Genomic DNA, 22,605 nt, shown 5'->3' on the forward strand with positions numbered 1-22,605 from the left:
CCACTGCTGGAAGTCGAGAACGCACTGTGACTCAGGCAGTCACAGAGGATTTGGGGGAAGCATGGCCTGCGCCAGATCTCAATTTGACTTTCCGTCACCGTATCCGTAGAACGTCTCCCGCTTAGGGCTGCTCTACAGAAAATAATGAGCACGTATGGTCCTCGTGACAGATCCCCCCAAAACCAAAAACCTTCGAAAAGTGAGCTGAACCGTTCACAGCGGAAAACTAATGAAACCTTTCCACGTGTAAACAGTAAGCAGGGTCGGCCTCGGTCCAATTTTCTGCTGTGCAGGGGCCGGAAAGAGCGAGCGGCCTGGCACGACTGGCGTCCAAGGCCCTCGGAAACGCGACCACACCGAGACGGAACACTATCCCTGTGGCCCGCCTTTCCGGCGGCCCACTCACGGGCCGAGCCTCCGACAGACAGTTCACCTCGGCCATTCCCGCTGCGTAGTTTCCCACTGTCCCGCCTCCTCGGGCTGACGTAGTGGCTTTGACCAATAGCGGCACAGGACCGTCAGGTCAGCGACCAATCGGCGTTGAGGAGCCGCGGGGCCGCGTTCCGAGCGGCCGGAGCGGCCAGAGGGCTTGCTGCGCGGCGCAGCGCGGCGGGGAGGTAAGATGGCGGTGCGCCCGTGGCTTCGCCTTTGCTGTTAAAGGCTGCCGCTCGCCCTTTCCGTCCGCCCGGCGCCGTCCCTCGTCCCCTGCGGCGCCGGCGAGCGCTCTGATCGCTAGGCTTTCAGGGAGCAAGCGGGGTCTCTGGCGCCGGCAGCCCTGGGACAAGATGGCGCTGGCGGGACGACGGCCTGGGCGCTGCGGGCCGGGGCCGTGAGCGCCGAGGCGGCGGGGGACAAAGGCGGCGTGGCGGGCCGTGGGGGCGGAGGCTCGGCGGGCGCGGACGGGCGAGGGGCGGTGGCCGGGTTGGGAGCCGCCGGGCGGCGGGCGTGGCGGCGCGACCCCGGCCCGCGGGCGGGCGTGGGCGAGGGCTCTGGCGGGGCGAGGCCGTTTTGATCTTTCCCTGTGACCTCTCCGGGCCCCCTCCCCCGCAGGTTTTGGTATGAACAGGATTCGGATTCACGTCTTGCCAACGAATCGGGGGAGGCTCACCCCAGTGCCCAGGTCCCAGGAGCCCCTTTCCTGTTCGTTCGCTCACCGCCCATGCTCCCAGCCGCGCCTGGAGGGCCAGGAGTTCTGCATCAAGCATATTCTGGAAGACAAGAATGCGCCCTTCAAACAGTGTAGTTACATATCCACCAAGAACGGGAAGAGGTGCCCCAGCGCTGCCCCAAAGCCCGAGAAGAAAGATGGGTACGTGTACATGCGCGTGGATGGTGCCCTCGGTCTTCGGGAGTCCGTCCTTCTCGATGCCGAGGCTCGAACCCCGGGCCTCGAGCACGCGAAACGTAGCTTGTATCGCCCTGCCGAGTTAAACGCCGAAGCCTCCTGCCTTCAGGGTTTCGTTTTTACCACGTGTTGAGGCATTTCTTTCCATTTTGTACTGTTTTGTGTGTGGGGTGGGGCGCCCGCTCGTGTTTCAGCGAATGTGTGGAGGTCAGAGGCCAGTGTGCTGAAGACGATGCTAATACCGCGTGGGTACCGAGGATAGAAGACATTGGGCTCGGCCCGTAGAGCCACTGGGCCGTTCCCTTTATTGGTGATTTTTTTTTTTTTTCATTTTTCTGGAGACTGTCTCGAACTCTATTCCCTGTTAGGACAAGAGTGACCTTGGAACACTTTTGGCAACCTTTTTTTTTTCTTTCTTAATTTCTGTGTGTAGGTGTTTTGCATGCATGTATGTTTGTGCGCCACGTTCATGCTTGATGGCCAGAGGGCCGTTTGGTCCCCTGGAACTGGAGTTAGTGTTTACTGTGAGCCTCCGTTTGGTTGTTGGGAATCAAATCTGGGTCCTCTAGGACGAGCAGCCGTTGCTCTTAACGCTGAACCTTCTCTGGCTCCATTTTGGCACCTTTCCTAAGAGTGCTGGTGTTACAGGTGTGGGCTAAGCCCTGCTCCCCTGCCTTCAGTTGTTTTTCTGTTGTTTTGTCGGAGTCAGTGTTCATAGCCCTGGCTGACATAGGTCTCACGAGGACGTCTTTGGGCTCGAGATCTGTCTCCAGAATGTTAGGGCGCACCATCATGCCTGTCCCCTACCTTCAATTTTAAAGTGAAAAGAGGAACATAATATGTAGGCTTGGTCATATCTGTGGAGTTTCAGGTCGTGTGTTTGTGAAATTGCCATTAAGAATATATTAATTGGGAGGGGTATCAAAATACCAAAATGATCAGAATGCAGGGCGGTGATGGTGCACACCTATAATCCTGCCACGTGGGAGGCAGAGGCAGGCCCATGTCTGAGTTTTGGCCACACAGACAAACCCTGTCTTAAACCCCCTCCCTGATGATGAGAACTGGAAGGACACCTGAAGCAGGGTCATTTAATTACTTAACTTGTAAATTCAGCCCCCCCTCCTTATTTATTTTTGAGTTCTGACCATGGTGAGACTAATTTTTCAACCCCTGATTCTGCCTCAGCCTCTGGAGTTCTGCAGTTACTGCCATTCTCAGCTGTAAATTCTTTCTAAACATTGACTACTTGCATTCACGTGCTAGTGCACACGTGTGGCCTGAGGAGTTGGTTTTCCTTCTGCCATGTGGGTGGTCAGGTTGGGCCTTGGCAGTTAGGTGCTTTTGTTTGCCGAACTGGCCCTTGAGTAATTCTTAATGCTGACTCACTTGCCCAGCTTTGTTTCTTTTCAAGTAATAGGCACAGTGTATGTGCGGTTTGGGAAGGAATGTCATAGTTTTTATCATGCATGTATTTATCTGTGCAAGAATGTGACTTTACTAGGTAATTTTGTATGCATCTTCTAATTTTAGAATTGAGCTAGGTCTGTCTACAGTGGATTGATAGTAAGATGTGTTTCCAGAATTTATTTTGAAAAATACAAACATCTCTGGTTTTCTGTGAGATACTGCTGGCATTTTTATGGTGAGAATGTTTTGCTTGGTGACTCGAACCCTGGCTAAGCTATGTGCTTGCCTCTAGTAACAGCTAGTGTGGGCCAGGTAGCATGTTAGGGCCCTTCCATGCATGGAGTTCTGCATTTGAATTTGAGCTGCACACATACCAGACCAGACCACACAAAAACCCAAAATGGCTTATCTTGAGGACAGTTAGGTTTCTGAATCACATTGCTCGTTCTCTCTCTCTCTCTCTCTCTCTCTTTTGAAACAGGGTTTTACTATTTAGGCCTGGCTGTCCTGGAACTTTTGTAGACCAGGCTGACCTTGAAATCACAGACCCATCTGCCTCTGCCTCACTGCCCCTCTGTACCTCTGCGTCTGAAGGTGTGGGCTGCTACGTCTGGCTTTCACACTGGTCTTCAGAGTTTGAGTATAAAAGTCGGCTGACATGTCCTAAAGACTGGTGACGGAGTGTATTGCTGGATTCTTTGAGAAGAGAACCTATTAAATATTTACTTTTTGCCTCCTTAGGGTGTCTTTTTGTGCTGAACATGCCCGAAGGAATGCCCTGGCACTTCATGCCCAAATGAAGAAGAGCAGCCCAGGCCCTGTGGGTGAAGCCCTCTTGTGCCAGTTGAGCTCATATGCTAAAACGGAGCTAGGCTCTCAGACCCCAGAGAGCAGCCGCAGTGAAGCAAGCCGGATACTGGGTAAGGGTCTTCTCTGCTGGAATGAAAAATGAAAAGGCTTGAGTGACCTTGGCTTAACCTCAGCGCTTTGACCACTGTTGGCTAGTGACTGGGAATTTGGTGAGACTGCTCTTGCTGGTTGCTAGTTTGTTTTACATTTAGAGTTTGTTCAGATATACTCTCCCAACCTGGTGACCTTTTTTTTTTCTTTTTGTTAAATTTTTAAAAAGTTAAAAACTTTGAATTTTAAGGTTTCAGGTTGATCTCTTAAGTAATGTAGCTTCATGTGTGGAGTTACAGAGGTGGGAAGTCTTAATGGCTGCTCTCCCTTCCTTGCCTCAGATGAAGACAGCTGGAGTGATGGGGACCAGGAACCCATTACTGTGGATCAGACATGGAGAGGTGACCCTGACAGTGAAGCTGATAGCATAGACAGTGATCAAGAAGATCCCCTAAAGTAAGTTGTAACTCCACATAAGGCTTTTATGTATTTTATGTAGTTAGTATGTAGAATGTAGTTTGGCATGTGGTTCATTAATGCACATAGGTGGGTTTAAGTGGCATGGTTCAGCGCTGCCTTGCTTCAAGGCAAGATTTCTTATTTCTTTTACAGAAGTAACTTGGAACTGAGTTATTTGTGCCCTTGAGATGTTCTAGGGGAAGAACAGAGATTTCTTGACATAAGAATGGGAAGGAAGCAGAAAAGTGCTAGCTAGCTTGAGGAGAGAAAATGAATTTAAATAGGTTCTTGTCCCAAATCTCAGAAATAATGAGCCAATTATACTTGGACACTTGCTGTAAAATTCTCTGGTTCTAACTTTTAAAATGGGAAATAAAAGTGTTCAGTAGTTGACTTTGGTTCCATGTCCAAAGGAAAGGAAAAATGATGAGAAACCCAAATTTTAATTACATTTTAAGGTGTACTCTAACCCTTGGTCATCTTAAGAGTTTAGAAAAAAACAAAATATATACCTCTCCGAAATCCCTTAATACTTTTTGAGGCAGTGTCTCATTATGTAGCCCTGACTGGCCTGAAACTTGGTGTGTAGGTCAGGCTGGTCAAATTCAGCCTTTAGTGTCTCTGTTACTAATTTTTGAATCATCTTAGCAGTTAGACAGCCTTTGTCTTCATTTATATATTATAGAACAGTATGTATATCACACACATTATACACTTTTTTTTTTAGACATGGTTTTTCTATGTACTCTGGCTTTTATGGAACTCACTCTGTAGTGCCAGCTAGCCTTGAACTCAGAGATCCACCTGCCTCTGCCCAAAGTTAATCTTAAAAGCAGGAAACAATCTTTATATTAAATTCCAGAATTTCTTTAAAGTTTGTAATGAGCAGCAAAACTAACATTTTTGCACTAAAGGGTTAATACAGAGCACTGAATTTTGAGAATATTGTGAAGAAAATGGGCCTATTTGTGAGTGAGTGTGTGTGTGTGTGTGTGTAGGTTGGTTTTGGTGATGGTAGTGGTCAGAACCAGGACCTTGTATGAGCTGTGTGTGCCCACTGTACCATCGCTGCCTTTGAGCGATATACCCTGGACCATGGTTAGCCTTTGAAGGCCAAAAGTCTCAATGTGAGGTTGTAGTTTCAGGGAATTAGAAGTCATAGTCATTTGATAATTTTGTGTGTGTGTGTGTTTGCCTGAATGTATGTCTGTGCACGTGCAGGCCCAGAGAGGGTGCTAGAACCCCTGGAAATGGAGTTAAGAGTTGTGAGCAGTGAGTGCCGGGAATCAGACCCAATCTTCTGTTCTTCACTGCTGAGCCATTCTCACCAGCCCTGATAAAGTTTGTAGTTAAAAACACTAAGATTCTCTTAAATTACTATATAAAAGTAGAATGTAAATTAATTAGTAAAACTTTCATATTGCACATTTTTACTCACTTTAAATATATAAATGAGAGATCTCCCTTCCCATTCCATTTTGTGAGATAGTAAATTGGTATTTTGTAGAGAGATTGTCCTCCCCTTCGTCCCTCCTTCCCTTCATCCCTCCCTCCTCTCTTAAAAAGAATCTGTCAGTTCTCAGCACCCACTTGGGAACACTCACAATCCCTTGAAATGGCAGCTGCAGGCTGTCTGACAGCCTCATCTGCACTCACAGGCAGACACCATACACAGAATTGGGGGGAAAAGACTGATCACTGTGGGGTTTTTGCTGGTTGTTTTTTTGTTAGTGCTAAAGATGGAACCAAGGGGCTTATACATGCTAGTAGTGAGCTCTGCTATAATTCAAGTCCTTTGTTTTTATGATACCTTAGTGAAATACTACCTGAAAATATTCCTGTTTAGTAAGAAAATGTGTCAGTTAGGGTTGACTTGGTTAAATACAAATTGAGTGTATTTTCAGGCTTTCACTGTTGGTTTTCAGTTGTTTTTGAGATTCATGTCGAGGCGTACCTTGAGTTTGCTCTAGTCCAGGCAGGCCGTGGACTTGTAAATGCTGGGATCGCAGGCACACATCACCATGCTTATCTTTATTACTCGCTTTGCAAGCTTTGTTGAATTGATCCTTTTATTCCAGACATGCTGGTGTCTACACAGCTGAAGAAGTGGCTCTTATTATGAGAGAAAAGCTGATTCGTTTGCAGTCTTTGTACATCGATCAGTTTAAACGACTACAGCACCTGCTCAAAGAGAAGAAGCGCCGCTATTTACATAATCGGAAAGTGGAGCATGAAACTTTAGGCGAGTTTGTAGTTGAAGCTGTCCATCTTGTAACTGATGATTCCCTGTTTACTGAAACTGCAAAAGCATCTGATTACAAGTTTCACCTTGACTTTTGTAGCCCTTTTAGTGGTGAATGTATAGTATCCTCAGTAAGCTGAGGGTAGAGAGTTTGCTGTGGGTTCAAGGCCAGGTAGATGGAGGCTCTGTTTCAGAAAAGGTAATTTTTTTGTGATTCTCTAGGTAGTAGTCTCCTGACTGGCCCAGAGGGACTTTTGGCCAAAGAAAGAGAAAATTTAAAGCGACTGAAATGTCTTAGGCGATACCGTCAACGCTATGGTGTAGAAGCCTTACTACACAGGCAGCTGAAGGAACGCAGAATGTTGGTCACGGATGGGGCTGCTCAACAGGTAATTTCCTGATAACTAGCTGAATTTACTGTTGTATTCCAGACATGCTGGTGTGAACACAGCAGGCAGTGCTGTGTACTCTGGCTGTGTATGTTCACTGTATTGATAGAATCACCATCAAAATATGCATCCAGGCCTGGCTTTGAAGCCTGACTTCTGCTGAAAGCATTTACCTGATGTCTCTGTCAGTCAGCCCTGTGCCTGCCCAGATAGCTTAGCTTCTTGGAACTCAGTAGTCAGATTTAGGGGCTAATTCCCAAGTTCTTTGGTTCAGGAAGTCCTTAGGTCAGAAAATTGTCAAGCAGTTTGGGAATATTAAAAAAAAAAAAGCTAGTTGTGGTGCTGTAGGCGTGTCTGTAATCTTATCCGTTTCTGGGAGGATGAGGCAAAGAATCAACAAGCTTGAACCCAGCCTGCCCTAGTTTATCATTTTAAAAGAATAGTTATGGGCTGAGAAGATGGCTCAGTGGTTAAGAGTCATATCTTCTCCAGAGGACTCAGGTTTGAGTTCCTGCACCCACACTCTTAATCAATACCAACCACTCCAAATAGCTGTGACTACAATTCCAGGAACCCAGAGCCCTCTGTGGCTTCTCAGTACTGCACACATTGTAGTCAACATTCAGGCAAAACACTCACACATGAAATTAAATATAGTTGGGCATGGAAGCACACCTTTAATTCCAGCACTCTGGAGGCAGACACAGGAGGATCTCTGAGTTCAAGGCTAGCCTGCTCTAGATAGTGAGTTCAGGTCAGCCTTGGCTCTTACACAGAAATCTTGTCCTGAAAAACAAAAAAAGAAGAAGGAAAAAAGATTAAGTAAAGGTTAAAAAAAAAAAAATTGAAGGAATAGCAGTTAAATGTCAAGAAAGTACGGTTGACAAAGAATAATTTGACTGTTCTTTTTGTTGTATTTGTTGAGGCCTCACATATGTTTACATGTTAGTTTGTGTGGCTGAGAAAGAATGGCCAATGTGAACAGCCTAAGGGCTGAAGGGTTGAATTTTGTTAGAGCTTTAGCCCAACATGGCTGAGAACGTGACAGAACAGAGGAGTTCCCATTTTGGTGGCTAAGAACATAAAGGTTTTTATTTTGTCTAGCTAACTTTCTCTTGATTCCTTTTTAGTCTGTGTGATGGTGCAGACCATTTTTTAAAGAGATTTTGTTTGCTGGGTGTGGTACAGGTCTAATCACAGCTGTGGCCACTGAGGTAGGAGGATCATAAGCTCAGGGCCTTCTTATTTTATTTGCCTAGCATGCTTGAGGCCCCCACCACCCCAAAAACGTTTTATTAAAAGATAAGTTAATTGGATTGGGGATTTAGCTTGGTTTTAGAGCCTATGTGTATGATTCTGCGTTTATTCCCTAATATTACCAAAAAACTTGGTGTTTGCATCAGGGTCCCACTATGTAATTCCTGGTTGGCCTCTCACAGATGTGCCTCTGCCATGCTGGGACTGAGACATTGACCATTGTGCCAGGCTAAGGCATGAGTGTTTAGGGTACAGGTCTTCTTTACCTTTGAGGAAAGTTTCTATGTTCCCTGGTGGAGCAGGTGTACCGTGTTATTTCCTACCTGGACCTGTGCTGAAACTTAAGATTAGTTAATCACAAACTAGGCCAATTATGGCAATATAAAGGTAACATAAACTACTTAAAACTTAGGAATTAATTCTGTAATTTGTATTTAATATTTTTAGGCCTAGGTTGACTGCAGGTTAACCTAGTTAAGGGGGGACAGACTCCATTATTTCTACATTGTGGGGAGGTGTGTTGTTTTAGGATTAACTCCATTTATACATGAGGTTTCACTGTTAGAGTTTCTGAGTGGGTTTTTTAATTGAATGAATTGACTTATGTTTTATAACTGAACGATCTAGTTGTATGTTTTTTGTGGGGTTTACTTGTGTTTGTTTTCTCAATTTTAGGCTCACACCACTCGTTCCAGTCAGAGGTGCTTAGCCTTTGTGGATGATGTTCGCTGCTCCAATCAGTCTCTTCCAATGACCAGGCACTGCCTTACCCGTATCTTTAAAACTGCTTGTTTAGGTTCTGATTGTCTAGTTAATACAGAGGCTAGTGGTGATCTCCGTCAGTTTCATTGAAGGTTTTGATTACTTTGGCCCTGAATCAAGGCCAGCAGTTTGCTGAAACTGTTGGTTTCAAGCAGGTGCCTAAATAAATGTCTTTCTATGGTCTGTTGGCCATTTCAGAAATTTAAAAATGTAATGGTCAGTTCATTAGAAAGAAACATCTACCTGAATATGGTCCCCTCTCTGTAGTTGAGGCACTTGGGAGGCTAAGGCAAGAAGTTGAGAGTTCGAGGCCTGCCTAGGCCACAGCAAAATCCTGTCTGGGGCAGGTGAAGTGGGGGCAGGGAGCCAAAGAAGCAGCGGAGCCATTGGTGACAGACGTAGGACTGATAGTCGCAATGACATGACATTCCACAGCTGACGTATGGTGTTGATACCTTAGTGGTTTAGCTGCTGTTCATTCAGTTGTATGTTAAGTCTGTTATCAAGGAAAAGATTAATGTGGGTTTTCCACCCAGAACAGGATTCTGTGCTGTGAATTTCTGTGCAGTAGTGTCCTTTTGTATGGTTAGGACCTTAACTTACATGCTTTAAACTTACTCAAAGTAGAAACTTTGAGGGGGGAAAAAGGTATTTTTCCCATTCTTTCTAATTTGTGAATTTAAACAATTTCCTTTCTGGTATAGAACTACATTTACTGATGGGCTACAAAACTTGTAATGTTTATTGAGTTCTTATATGACATGTATGGATTTTGTATTTTATTTGCCAGATATTTATAAAATATTTTTTTTAGTTTAGTGTGGTATTTTATTAATGTAGTCCTAGGCAATTGGGGTATTGAGGCAGGAGGATTACTTGAGTTCAGAAGTTCTAGGCCTGTCTGGATAATGTAGTGAAGATAGCCTTCCCTCCCAGCTCCCCCTGCTCCCCAAAAGGAAGCAGAGGAAAGACTCCTTTGGCCTTTAATAGGAAAGGAAAGGGTTGTTTTTGTTTACTCCCATTTATTGAAATATTGGAAGTTAAGTTTTAAACTAATGCCTGAACGGCTTGCCTTTTTAGTTTCTTAGTACTGGGATTATAGATGTACACTACCATGCCTTGTGTAGAATTACTGCTTTTAATATATAAATGTTTATGTCAAGTAATGTGATCTAAAGATGAATGCTTAAAAACATAATTGAGCTACATAAAGGCCAGGGAACTACAAAGGGCCCTGATGTGGCATGGAGGGAGAAGGGACTTTAAGAGGAGACTGTAGACACAGAAAATACTAATGTGGAAATAATACTGGAGTGAGATGGATACTAATAGGACATGAGCTACTGAAGTGGAGAGAGTGCCTGAGGGGTATAAAGGATACATAAGGAAACGTATTGTTTTCTAAGCTAATTAGAAAAACAACACTTCAGAGGTAACAGGATGATCAGGTGTTAAAAATTACACTTAGCTGCATAGTTCTTGGGTTTCTAGTGAGCTTATGTTATGAGGAACAAAGTTTCTGCAGACATTAAGAGCAGAAATAAGAGTCAAGATTATCTCTTGACTCTTGGAAGAGGCTGGTACTTGTTTCTGTAACAAGCTGCCTGCATTTGTTGCCATATGTGTCGTCTTTGTGTATATTCCTTGGCAAGCTTTCACTATGTGGCACTGCCCTTATGTTTTGTGTAGATGGCTGGAATCCTGGAAAAGAAGATGAATTATAAATTATTGGAAGTGCTAAAATTATGCACACAAAATGGCGTATTTAGAAAAGTAACTAAAAATTACTCATTGCATTTGGCTTTCAGTAAAAATTTAGTAGTTCCCCGTGTAGTCAGACTTGTGTTTGGCCCAGCAGACTCCTGTATTGTGTTCTTCTGGGTTCGTTTTCCTTAACTGTTCCTGCAGATATCTGTCAGGATACAAACCAGGTTCTCTTCAAATGCTGCCAGGGGTCTGAAGAGGTACCTTGCAACAAAGCAGTTCCTGTAAGCCTTTCTGAGGACCCCTGCTGCCCACTGCATTTCCAGTTGCCTCCTCAGATGTATAAGCCCGAGCAGGTACTGTCTGTGCCAGACGGTCTGGAAGCCGGCCCCATGGATCTGTACTTGAGTGCTGCTGAGCTTCAGCCCACTGAGAGTTTACCTCTGGAGTTCAGTGATGTAAGTTAGAGAAGCTCTGCTCTGATTGGCCCTTGAGAGAAGGCCCCTGGTTACTAGTGGCGAGAATAGTTAGTGGTTTTTCACCAAGAGAAAGGATAGAGTTTTTGACATGGTACAAATGTGGTTGAATATGGTTGTTAATGTATTTATTAGATACTTTTCTGCTCTACCTTTTCTTCTCCCCAGATATTTTTTTAATGTTTGAGATAGGGCCTCACTATGTAGCTTAAAACTCTACATAGCCTGAGCTGATCTCGAATTCATGACCCTTATGTCTGTCTCCTAAGTGTTGGTATTGAGGCATGTACCACCTATGTATGCCTGGCTTCCTTTATTACTTTGGGATGCGATTTATATAGCATAAATTTTACCCTTTGGAAGTATGTGATTCAGTGATTTTATTTTTTAAAGGTATTTATGTGCAGACAGACAGCTATCTGAAGATGTTTGTAGCACCTTAAAAGGAAACACAATACCTATTAATGTCACTTTTTCTTACCTTCCTAAGCCCTTACTCCCTAAAAGGCCTGCCAACAAAAGAACTTTTTTTCTCCTTTAATTGAGGCATTGTCTCACAATGACCTTGAACTACTCTGTATTAGCCTCAAGTGCAAGAACTATAGGTATGGGCCTGACTCCTAAGTGTTCTTTCTGCTCATGGATTTGCCACTTCTGGACATTTCTGATTTCTGAAGACAGGATTTCTTTGTGTAGCTCTTTCTGGCTCTCCTGGAGCTCATTCCAGGCTGTCCTTGAACTTAGAGATCAGCCTACTTTTGCCTTCCTAGTGCTGGGATCAAAGGCCTGTACCACCACTGACCTGCAGGCTTACAGTTTTTGAGCTTAGCATGATCTGGAGCTTGGGGGGGCAGGTAGGCCAGGGGTCAGAGTCTCACTGTGCATCACCTGACTGGCCTGAAACTCAGAGGTTTTGTCACCTTGTAGCTCTGGAGGCAGAGGCATGCAGATCTCTGAGTTTGAGGCCAGCCTGGGTTAACAGTGAGATCCTCTAAAAAAGTAAGGGCTGGAGAGATGAGAAAGCAACTGTTTTTAAAGTCAGGGTCTCTGTTCAAGACCGGCTTCTCTGCGTAGCCGTGGCTGTCCTGGAACTCGCTTTTTAGACCAGGGTGGCCTATAGTTCACAGGGATGCACACACTTCTGCCTCCTGAGTGCTGAGATATAGGCGTGGGCCACCACACCTGGCTTCAACAGTTTGATTTTTAATTGACAGATTTTGTTACAAAGTTTATTCACTGTACAGAGGTGCAATTCTAATGCGGTTTGAACATTTTTACCATGTTGCCAGTTTAAATCCAGCTTTGTACCACGACTTAGGCTGACAAGTGATACTGTTTTTCTTTTCAAAAAGATTTTATGTGTGTGTTTTGCCTGTATGTATGTATGTGTGTATGTATGTGTGTGTGTGTATACCTTGTTCATGCTTGGCACCAGAGGCCAGAAAAGGTTAGATCCCCTGGGGCTGAAGTCAAAGCTGATTGTGAGCCACAGTGTGGATGCTGGGAATTGAGCCTGCATGCCCTTCAAGAGCTCTTCAGTGTTCCTAACCACTGCACCTGCTTGTTTCTTCTACTCTCACAGTTTTTGGGAGGTACTTGATGAGCAACTGGTGTAATAGAAAACCCTTCTTGAGAAGTGGCCTTGCAATTTTAAAGCCTTGAGTCTTCAGGGGTTCCAGGGGATGAGGTTCCCGGGAAGGGTTGCGTTCTCTTTTCCTCTGTGGTTTGGAGAGAGATGATGTCAGTTCCTTTTTGCTCTCCAAGTTTGGCAGTTTAGGATATAGTCTGTACTTATTTTAAGGGGAAAATGGGGTTACATTTTAAGCACCTCCCTGTAAAGCTCTTAGGAAATGAAGTCCTTGGGAGTGCTTGTCCCTGTCATAAATAAATCTTTCACTTTTGCTGCTACTGTGATCTAGAGACCCAACAGATGTCTAATTCCCTCAGGTTCCAGAATTAGTGAATTAAAATACTCAGTGACGGGGAAACTTAAGAGTTGAAGGTCCTCTTTTCCCTTCATAGAGTATCGCTGGGGATTAGGGATTCCTTTTCCAGTTTATGGTGTAGTGTCCAGAGCGGGCTTCCTCCTTGAGTTTGCCTCTGCTTTTCCTGCCCACTGCAAAGAGATGTTTTCTTCTAGTTGCCTGATGGAGAAGAATCTCTTGACCTGGCATTCTCAGGGAAATAACTGTTCTCAGACAGACTTGGGTGGAAAGAGCTGCAAATGATCTGAAGCTTTTTTAAAAAACGTGGAAACAAGGTGTCCACAGTCACAGTGGTGGGAGAGAGCATTGGTTTCAATTTATTATTATGTAGACAGTGTTCTGCCCGCATGTGTGCCTCCACACCAGAAGAGGGCACCAGATCTCACTATAGATGGTTGCGAGCCACCATGTGGTTGCTGGGAATTGAACTCAGGACCTTTGGAAGAACTTTGAATCATCTCTCCAGCCCAATTGCTGCTGTTTTCAAGGCATTACTTTATTTTTTATTTTTTTGTTTTGAGACAGGCTTTCTCTGTGTAGCTCTGGCTGTTCTGGAACTCTATCTGTAGACCAGCCCGGCCTCGAACTCCGAGATCTGCCTGCCTATGCCTCCCAAGCTCATGGGTCACCACCCAGCTAAGGCATTTTTTAAAAAAGGATGCATTATGTATATCCCAGGCTGATCTTGATTTCTCACAGAGATCTGCCTGCCTCTACCTACCTCCCACATGTGCTGGGATTAAAGGTATGTGTCCCCATGCTTGGCTTTAGACTTCAGGGATTTTTCTTTTTAAGATCTATTTACTTTTGTTTTATGTGTTTGGGTGTTTGTGTGTATGTTCACCATGTTTGTGCCTGGTCCCCTGAGAGGGCAAAAGAAGAGTCAGATACCCTGGAGCTGGAGTTAGAGTTCTGTGTGGATGTTAGGTACTGAATCTGGGTCCTCTGGAAGAGCAGCCTGTCTCCAAGTTAAAATTATCAGCTTTTTGTTTGTTTTACTTATTTTAGATCAGGTCTTGCCCTGTAGACCAGGCTGATTTCAAACTACAGATCCACCTACCTTTGCTTCCTTAGTGCTGGGATTAAAGTTGTGAACTACCACACCAGTATCAACTTTTAGACTTAAGGTTTTTTTTAATTAAATTTTTATTTTTTATATTAATTAGTTTATTCCTTTCATATCCCAGCTGTAGCCCCCTCCTCCCGTCCCAATCCTACCTTTCCTCCCTCCCTCATCTCCTCCCATGCCCCTCTCCAAGTCTACAGAAAGGGGGGTCCTCCTCCCCTTCCATCTGACCTAGCTTATCCGATCTCATCAGAACTGGCTGCATTGTCCTCCTCTGTGGCCTGGTAAAGCTGTTCCCCAATTAGGAGGAGGTGGTCAAAGAGCAGGCCACTGAGTTCATGTCAGAGACAGTCCCTGTTCCCTTACTAGGGAACCCATTTGGACACTGAGTTGCCATGGGCAACATCTGTGCAGGGGTTGCCATAGTATTTGAATCATTGTAGTGAGTGGGTGCCCTAAATCAGTGTAGGTTCTAGAGAGGAGCCAAGAATGATGCCACTGGCCTGCTACTACTAAGTATCTCTGGGAATGGCTAATTGCTATGGAAAAAATATAATCTAGAACATGTCTTTTTTTTTTTTTTTTTTTTAAACAGAATACTTGAACTATGTTAAGTTTAAGACTCAGAGGCTTAGCTGGGCAAGGTGGCACAGGCCCATAATCCCAGCTATTGGGAGGCTGAAGCAGGAGCATCATAAGTTCAAGTCTTGCCTGGGCTTCAGGGTGAGTTCAAGGCTAGCCTGGTCAATTTAATAAGATCCATCTCAAAGTGGAAAGTGAAGAAGAGAGGGCTGGGAATATAGTTCAGTGTAGACTGTTTACCTGCTGTGAGAGAGTCCCTGACTTCAGTTCTCAGTGTTCCTTATGCTAGGGATAGGGAATTAATCAAAATGTCATATCTTTGCCATTCAGAGACATTTGAGTTTGTGGTCCTTTCTCTCCCAACCTTCCTTTCCTGTCTTTAGTTGTTTGCTTTGTGAATGTTGGTCTGTCTTGTACTGCCCAATGTTTCCAGCAGGATGTCATGTTGTTTTGCCCATATTGTTGCTGATTGTTCTTATTAGATGCTTCAGTGAGGAGCTTAAGATGTTGAACGTATTAGCCTGAGGGAATGTCATTCATTGCACTTACTTTGTGTGTGTGGGTTTGCGTGTGTGTGCATGCGTGCTGGTGGACTAAATAAGTCATTAGTCTTGGTAACTAGCCGTCTTGCTATCCTATAATTATGTCTGTGTGTATAAGAGGACAGTTGTAGAGGTCTGTTCTCTTCCACCATGCGGATTCAGGGTCAGACTCAGTTTATCACACTTAGCAAATGCTGTTGCCCATTGAGACATCTTTTTTGCCCTGGGGAGTTTTTTTTTCCTTTCTTTTTTTCTTAAATGCTTTTTATTATAATAGAACGTGTGTAATGATTATCATTATAACCACTTTGAAATTTACAGTTCATTGGTATTGACATTCATTGTGTTTTGCAGTTGTTACTAGTATCTTTTTCTTGAATTCTTCCATGGGTTCAAACAAAGTCTGTACCTGTTAAACCGCTCTCTTTCCCTCCTTTCATGGTAGTCCCTGTTTTACTTATTTTTAAAAAAAGATTTAGCAATACAGTATTCTTCCTGCATGTACACATACATGCCAGAAAGGGGCACCAGACATTATCGATGTTTATAGCCACCATGTTGTTGCTGGGAATTGAACTCATGACTTCTGGAAGAGCAAGCAGTGCTCTTACCCTCCGAGCGATTTCTCTACCCCCACTGTTTTGCTTTCTGTGTGGGTTTTTTTTCCCCCTAGAAATTTGCTTTTTGGTTTATATTGTGTTATCAGCTAAGAGAAAGTTTTTACTATTTTTGGATCTTGGTCTAGCCTTCTAAGAAAGGGGAGAGGGAAGGATCTGAAATTACTTTAAGCTTTGTTGAAAATTACCAGTTTTAGCTTATTGATTTCCTAACTATTGCTGACAGACAGTTTTCTCTTTCCTAGGACTTGGATGTTGTAGGTGATGGCATGCCATGCCCTCCGTCGCCCTTGCTTTTTGATCCTTCACTAACTCTTGAAGATCCTTCAGTCAGAGAAGTTGCCGGAGGCCCCGTGAGTATCTTGACAGTTGAATTTTTCAGCTAGGCTCCCTCATACGGTGAGCTGCCGGGCAGGGGTTTTCTCTGTTGGCTCGCATGAATTCAGGGAGTGGGGTATAGTGCCAAATAGTGTGTGAAAGGGTCCAGGCTGGTGGTTTTCTCCCTGAATACCATCAAATGAAGACCCCTTTTGAGCTGGAAATGTAGCTAGAACTTCTGTTGCTGCAATAAAACACCACAACCAAAAGCAGCTTGGGTGGAAAAGGACTGGTTTCACCCCTCAGGTGACATTCCATCACCGAGGGAAGTCAGCTCAGGAACCTGGAGACAGGAGCTGCTTCACACAGAGGCTGTGGAGAAACACTGTGTACTGGCTTCCTCAGCCGGTTCTCTTAAAAGGCCTAGAACTACTGCCTGGGGTATCACTGCTCACAATGAGTCCAGCCCTCCCACGTCAACTGAAAAAAATGCACCACAAGCTTGTTGATAGGCTGGTTTGGTGGGCCAGTTTCTCCATTGAAGTCCTCTCTCCTAAGTCTAGCCTGTGTCAAGTTGACGTTAAGCCATCCAGCACAGACCTTATGCTTGCAGTGTGTGAATCCCTGGTTTTAATGCACAGCGTTGCCACAACTACTTTTGTTTCTGCAGACCTGTCTTGCACTAATTTTCCAGATGAGCCGTAGAACTCTTAATGGTTCCTGATCCTCAAGAGTAGGGCACACATTTATTTGAGTGAGAGGGTGGGTAAACTGTCCGTTGTTCCAGTTCTTACAGAGTAAAGGTGGGTAGGTTACTAATGGCTCTTACTGAAGACTAGCAGTTATACCATAGCTGTTGGTTTCAAGCAGATGCCTAAAGAACTCTCTTCCTATGGAGTATCAACTGTTCTGGAACCTCAGTAGAGAACAATTATTTCATTTGGAAGAAACAACCCCTTGTTCTCTGGATAGCTTCATAATGTTCCTGATTCTCGGGGACAGCAGAACACAGGAAAGCAGCCACCTACTACTGTGTTTCTCATGTTCTTGTAGCCACTGTAAGTAGGTATTGCTAAGTCAAGAATCATGCTGCAGGCCCATTGGAGGAGTCTCTAACCACAGTGCCTTTATTTCTCTCAATAGGGACACGTGCAGGTGGCTGGAGATGGGTGTAGGTCCCAGGGATCTCGAAATGTAGACAGAGCCTGTGCACCATTCCCTCAGCGAGGACTGGCTGCTGCAAATGGAGAACCAGAGCCTAGTTCTACCAGTTGACAGTGCATTCTAGGAATTGTTTGCCTTTGGATGTGAACTTCCCATTCTTCAGACACATCTCTCTGATCATCTCTCACTGAACAGGGACAACCCAGACTACATTGTTTTCTTCGGGGCTGTAGAGTGCTATAGACAAATATAAACCAAACTTGTGCGGAACGGATCTCTAGTATTTAAAAGTTTAAGGGATTCTTTGCAAGGAAGAGAGGTAATTTCTGCCGTCAGGATGAATTGCATATTGGAGACTGCCTGGGAAAGAAACACTTTTGTAACGGGATCTCCAGAGCCCTGGACAGAAATCCACATGGATGTGTAGGTGGGGCTATGTCAGGAATGGTGTTCTTGAGGTGTTGGCTGTTAGTGTCAGGCTAGCTGTATCTAAAGGCCTTTGTTTAAGCCTTTCCTCCGCTCCACATACTTGGGCAATATAAAACCCTGACTGAGAAAAGCAGCTCACAGATCTGGCTCTCCTTAATTATTCTTGCTTTTAATTTATGTACATTTCTGTGGTGGATCCTCCATGTAAAATATAGTAAAATTATTGTATATAGTTTCTATTAAATGTTAAAATGTTATGGAAATGTAAAGTAGTCTGAATTGATCGTGTTTTCTTTGCATTTGAGTTTATATTTTCTGGGACTTCTAGTGCAATCTGATGGGAAGAGGAAATGGGAAGGGAACAGACTATAGCTCAGGACAGGCATTCCTGGAGAGGCCGCACTCAGTACTTAGTTCCAGGGCCACATAAACTTGTGTTCATTGAAGAGTTAGTTCAGTAGGGGGCTCAAGATTGGCACGGAGCCTATTAAAGAGAAAGATTTAAGCCTGTCCTTGAGGTAGACAATTGTCGCTTCACTGTCTGGGCATGACGTTCTTCCCTGCAAGAATGTCTACAGCCCAGGCCCCTTTCAGGTGCTTTAGTTACTTCTCTGTTGATTATGGCTAAGGCTTACGGTTCCAGAGGGTAAGAGTCAGTGCATCGGGGTAGGAAGGCCTGCTGGTCAGGAAGCTGGGAGCTCACATCCTTAAGTACAAGCATGTGAAACCGCAAACTGTAAGTAGTACAGGTTTTAATCTCAGCCCCCGTCAGTAAGTCTACGTCTCCTAAAACTCCCCAAACTGCTACCAGCTGGGCACCAAGTGCCAGAGACTGGTGGGCATTTCTCAGTCACATTAGGTTTGGCTAGTGGAAAGCCCAGAACCACAGGACTGGACCAGAGATTCTTAGAAGGGGAGCTGACGAAAACAGCAGTGATAGCAGGCTAGGGGGCACCTGTTAGAGCCAGGCCAAACTGTAATCCCACCTCACGGAGACAAACGGAGGCCCCAGAGCAGTGCCCCTGGATGGCACGGTTGGATGGCTCCTGGGGCATGTAGATACAGAGGATTAGGTGTTGGCTGTACCCAGCGCTGCCTTTTTGACAGCCAGATACAAGTGCCAAGGTCTTTGTGCTGTATTGGACCTTGCTAGTATTCCTTTATTAGTATCCTCTGAGCTGCCCAAGGAATCAGGAAGTAAATGAAACTTAGAGATCTCAGCAAGTTCCTGAAACCTGTAAGGTTCACAAGTCCCACCATCCCAAAGATACATAAGCAGTAATTTCTGGGGGAGAGTTGACTCTAAACCTGCGAACCAGCGAACTGCAAACCAGCTCTGGCATGGAACTCAGAGCTGGGAACTCCAGGAATGCGATGTTTGTGAATTGTCACCATTTTGGGGGGTGGGGAAGGTGTACCTGTTTTCAGTGCTGTGCCTGCCTTTAGTCATCCATGCTCCTGTGAGTAAACCAATAAACAGCAGTTGACTGAACTACTTGGATGGAATAATTTCTTTGGTCAGGTCTCCCCAGGAAACGCAACATGACTGCAGTGGGTAGTACTGATCACAAGAGGGAGCAAGGGAGACACGCACATACCTTCGATACAGAGTTCCAGCCAGCCTCTAAGATTAGGGAAATCTAAACCAGGTGAAGTGGGAGAAATAGGAGACAGGTGAGAAAGCAAGGGAAAGACGGAAAGAGGAGAAAACGATGGACCAGAAGCAGGGTGGAAGGCTAGTGAGGGAACAGAACCCAAGATAAAGGATATACTGTAAAGGACTGGTCAGCCCAGAGCAGACCTAAAACCCTACTGAGCGAAGGCAAATAACTAAGAAAACAAAACAAAAAGAACAAAATAAAAAACTAGAAGACAGGGAAGCACTTTGGTCACATACCTTCATTTCAAAAGCCTGCTTCGTCGTAAATAGTGTTTAGAGGCATTCCTACCGCCAACACAGTAGCTGGAGAGGGCTGTGAACCAACAGAACAGTTACTTCAGCAAGCTGCCTCACACCGGGAGGAGAGAGACGTGCTGGCCCCAGGGGCTGCTTATTCCTACTGTGCACAGGCAAGAAAGCGCTGTAATGTTCCATGTAATTTATAACTGCTGTTCCGTATTAGCAAGGCTGGTGGCTTTGGCTGTCACCAGAGCAGGTCTGTCTAAGCACCGTTTGATATTTAGTTGGCCATGCAAGAAAAGACCCCCCCACCACACATATAAAATATACAAGTAAGTCCTACACAGTCTTACCAATCTTTTTCTTCCATCCCTCCCCCTTACCTTGACTGAGTTTTATCATGTAGCCCTGGTTAGCCTGGAACTCTGTAGACCAGACCAGAGTTCAAAATTCCAAGAGATCCTTCTACTGAAAGATGTGTGTTACCACATCTGGCTTTTTTTTTTTCTTCCTTAAGTAGGTTATTTTGTTGGGGTTGTTGAGATGGCCTAGTAGTCAAAAGCACGGGCTGCTCTTCAGAGGACCCAGGTTTGGTTTCCAGCTCACGTATGTCTGTAATTCAGTTCCAGGACATCTGACACCTACTGCTCTTGGAGGGCACTAGACATACAGAGGGTGCACAAACGTATATACAGGCAAAATGCTTGTAACACAAAATAAAACAAACCTTTGACAAAAGTTAGCTTGCGATCCCACACTTAAGAGATCCACCTGCCTCTACCTCCCAAGTGCTGGGATTCAAGGGCTGTGGCACCTCTGCTCAGCCATTATCTTCATTTTCATCCCTGGTGCTCTTGTCCTCATTTTCCTCATAATCTTTTTTCTTTTCCAGCCTCAATAATGCTATGCACCGCCCCACACACCCATTTTTCTCAGGGCTGCCTTGGGCCTTTAGCTCTGTTTTAGCAATGTCTTATTTTCCCGGATAATCAAGCTTCTGCCAGTCAGGCCAATTAAATTACCATCTGCAGCAGTGCTCCTGCACACCTCCCCAGTCTCCTTGGATTACAGCTGTTGGGTAGGTTGGGGTGAATTCCCTAGGTTCTGGGGCGATGGGCAAAGAGAAGGCTGGAGGAGCCTGTATTGCTTACTTGTACACTGCTTTGGCAGGAACAGCCTCAGGGAGAAAGGATCTGTGTTGGCACACTTGTTGATATTAATATTTACTATTGATTTATCTTTTAGTTAAGCAGAGCGGTTAATTCTAAACCAGCTGTATACCCAAATCACCACACAGAGACTGGGATTTATTTAATTAACCTAGAGCACAATGCTGGGCAATAGTTACTCCATCCTAAACCTCCAAGCCCGCATAGTTTCCTACCTTTCAGTTTTTACCTATTATACTTGCTTTTAGTCATCTTAAGTCCGGTTCATCCCTCCTCATGGTTCCAAGACCTCTCCTGTGGATTCTCTGCTCCTCCTTCCTGCTTCCTCTCTCTCCTGGTGTCCAGGAACCACACAAAAGGAAATATAAGAAGGATCCAGCCAAGACAGAGCCCTAAGGCCACACCCCCAGGGGCCTAACTTCTTCAGATAGGTCCCATCACCCTTCCTTTGGCCATTTTTGGTCAGAACCCTTGTGCTCTAATCATCTTGGAGATGTTTTCACGTCACACCCCCACAGGTACACTTTGCCAATCTCTCAGCTTTTTCTCAAGCCAATCAGGTTAAAAATTGAGATTAACCATCCCAGAGCTGGAGAGATGGCTCAGCGGTTAAAAGCACTTAACTGCTTTTCCAAAGGGTCCTAGGTTCGGTTCCCAGCACCCACATGGCAACTTCCAACTGTTGGCAACTCCAGTTCCAGGAAGCTCAGTGCCTCCTCTGACCTGAGATCACCGAGCACACATGTGTTGCACAGACACGCTTGAAGGTGAAACACCCGCACTCATCCATTGGATTCATGACAGGAGCAAAATTACAGTTACGAAGTAGCAACAAAGTAATTTTATGGTTGGGGGTCACCACAACATGAGGAACTGTTAAAGGGCCTCAGCATCAGGAGGGTTGAGAACCACTGCTCTGGCTGTTTTCTAGACAAGCTCTTGCTCTGTAACCCTTCTGGTCCGGTGCTTGACTAAGGCCTGGGTGATCCTTGAACGCCTGTCTGTCCTCTTGCCTTGGCCTCCTGAGCCCTGGCACGAACTGCATTTCTGTTTTCTCTTGAGGAATTAGGTTCTCCCTTCTCTTTCACAAAGGGCCTTCCCTGTCTTGGCTATGCCTTCAAATTTTCTGTCTACATCTTTTGACACTTAGAAAACTGGAAGAAGCGGAAGAGAACACGTGGGCGCCACACCTGTGCTTCTGCCAAGTCTGCAGAGGGTGAGTTTTTGCTGCGGATGATGGTGGCCAACCACTGTCCCTAGCCTCATCTCTCCTGACCTGCTCCCTTTTCACAAACGTGGCAAAGTCCCCTGTGCTTCAGACTTTTGCACATGCCTCTCCACTTTTTAGATCCTAACAACAGCAGCAGTGCACCCGAGAGCTGAGACCCCAGAGTTGTTTGGCCCTTGAGGCTGAATGCCTCTCCACAGTTCCTCCGTAAAGGTCTCTCACAGAGGGGCAGCCCAACAGTTCCTGTTTGCCCAGTCCCCCAAAGCTGAATGGCTCCGTCCTGATCTGTCCCTGGAAGTTCAGAAGGTTCCTAGAAAGCCGTTGGTACCCAGTCTTGATGACAACTTGGAAATACTGACTCTGATATCAGAGAAGGAATAATCAGCAACAGGGCAAATAAACTCTGTGGCAAGAGGGAAGGCCACGGGAACAAAAGGCGAGACAACTTCCTACCGAAATAATGTTTTTATCTGAGCTGCTAGCAGGCCGACAGTCAGGGTGGGCCTCCTCACGTCAATCAGATCAGCCTTTTCGGGATAGTCTTCATGTGCAGCTCCTTAATCAGGTGAGCCCAGTTTGTGGCAAGTTGACATTAAAGCCAACCATAATAGTTGCATTTTATAAATTCAGAAATAACACCTACAGTATTATGTATCCAAAC

The 22,605-nt window shown here is 45.1% G+C and overlaps 1 protein-coding gene, 1 long non-coding RNA gene and 2 other non-coding genes across 6 annotated transcripts; 3 read left to right on the forward strand and 1 right to left on the reverse strand.

Moving 5' to 3' along the window:
- The first annotated feature begins 518 nt into the window (after positions 1–518).
- Kansl2 (KAT8 regulatory NSL complex subunit 2) lies at positions 519–19,139 on the forward strand. Of its 3 annotated transcripts, none has more exons than XM_060388690.1 (10): positions 519–617; positions 1,051–1,309; positions 3,497–3,675; positions 3,997–4,111; positions 6,193–6,360; positions 6,583–6,745; positions 8,678–8,774; positions 10,673–10,926; positions 15,982–16,089; positions 16,925–17,169. In XM_060388690.1, the coding sequence occupies exons 2-10, from the start codon at positions 1,059–1,061 to the stop codon at positions 16,976–16,978; spliced, it is 1,389 nt and encodes a 462-aa protein (XP_060244673.1). In that variant the 5' UTR covers positions 519–617; positions 1,051–1,058; the 3' UTR covers positions 16,979–17,169. The 3 variants fall into 3 exon arrangements, with proteins under 3 accessions (XP_060244673.1, XP_060244672.1, XP_060244674.1); XM_060388689.1 differs by lacking the exon at positions 16,925–17,169 and adding an exon at positions 17,198–19,139 and having other exon boundaries at positions 520–617; XM_060388691.1 differs by lacking the exons at positions 519–617; positions 1,051–1,309; positions 3,997–4,111; positions 16,925–17,169 and adding an exon at positions 17,198–19,139 and having other exon boundaries at positions 3,535–3,675.
- LOC132655753 (uncharacterized) lies at positions 7,405–21,267 on the reverse strand. The gene is made up of 4 exons (XR_009593560.1): positions 20,946–21,267; positions 19,931–20,207; positions 19,545–19,620; positions 7,405–7,531 (listed from the first exon to the last, which is right to left on the reverse strand). It is a non-coding gene; the product is annotated as an uncharacterized LOC132655753 (long non-coding RNA).
- Positions 8,869–9,005, forward strand: LOC132656103 (small nucleolar RNA SNORA2/SNORA34 family). Its single transcript, XR_009594044.1, has one exon. It is a non-coding gene; the product is annotated as a small nucleolar RNA SNORA2/SNORA34 family (small nucleolar RNA).
- Positions 16,873–17,009, forward strand: LOC132656104 (small nucleolar RNA SNORA2/SNORA34 family). The gene has a single exon (XR_009594045.1). It is a non-coding gene; the product is annotated as a small nucleolar RNA SNORA2/SNORA34 family (small nucleolar RNA).
- Positions 21,268–22,605: the final 1,338 nt, after the last annotated feature.

The sequence above is a fragment of the Meriones unguiculatus genome, chromosome 8 (genome assembly GCF_030254825.1).
Source record: "Meriones unguiculatus strain TT.TT164.6M chromosome 8, Bangor_MerUng_6.1, whole genome shotgun sequence".
NCBI classification, from domain to species: Eukaryota; Metazoa; Chordata; class Mammalia; order Rodentia; family Muridae; genus Meriones; species Meriones unguiculatus.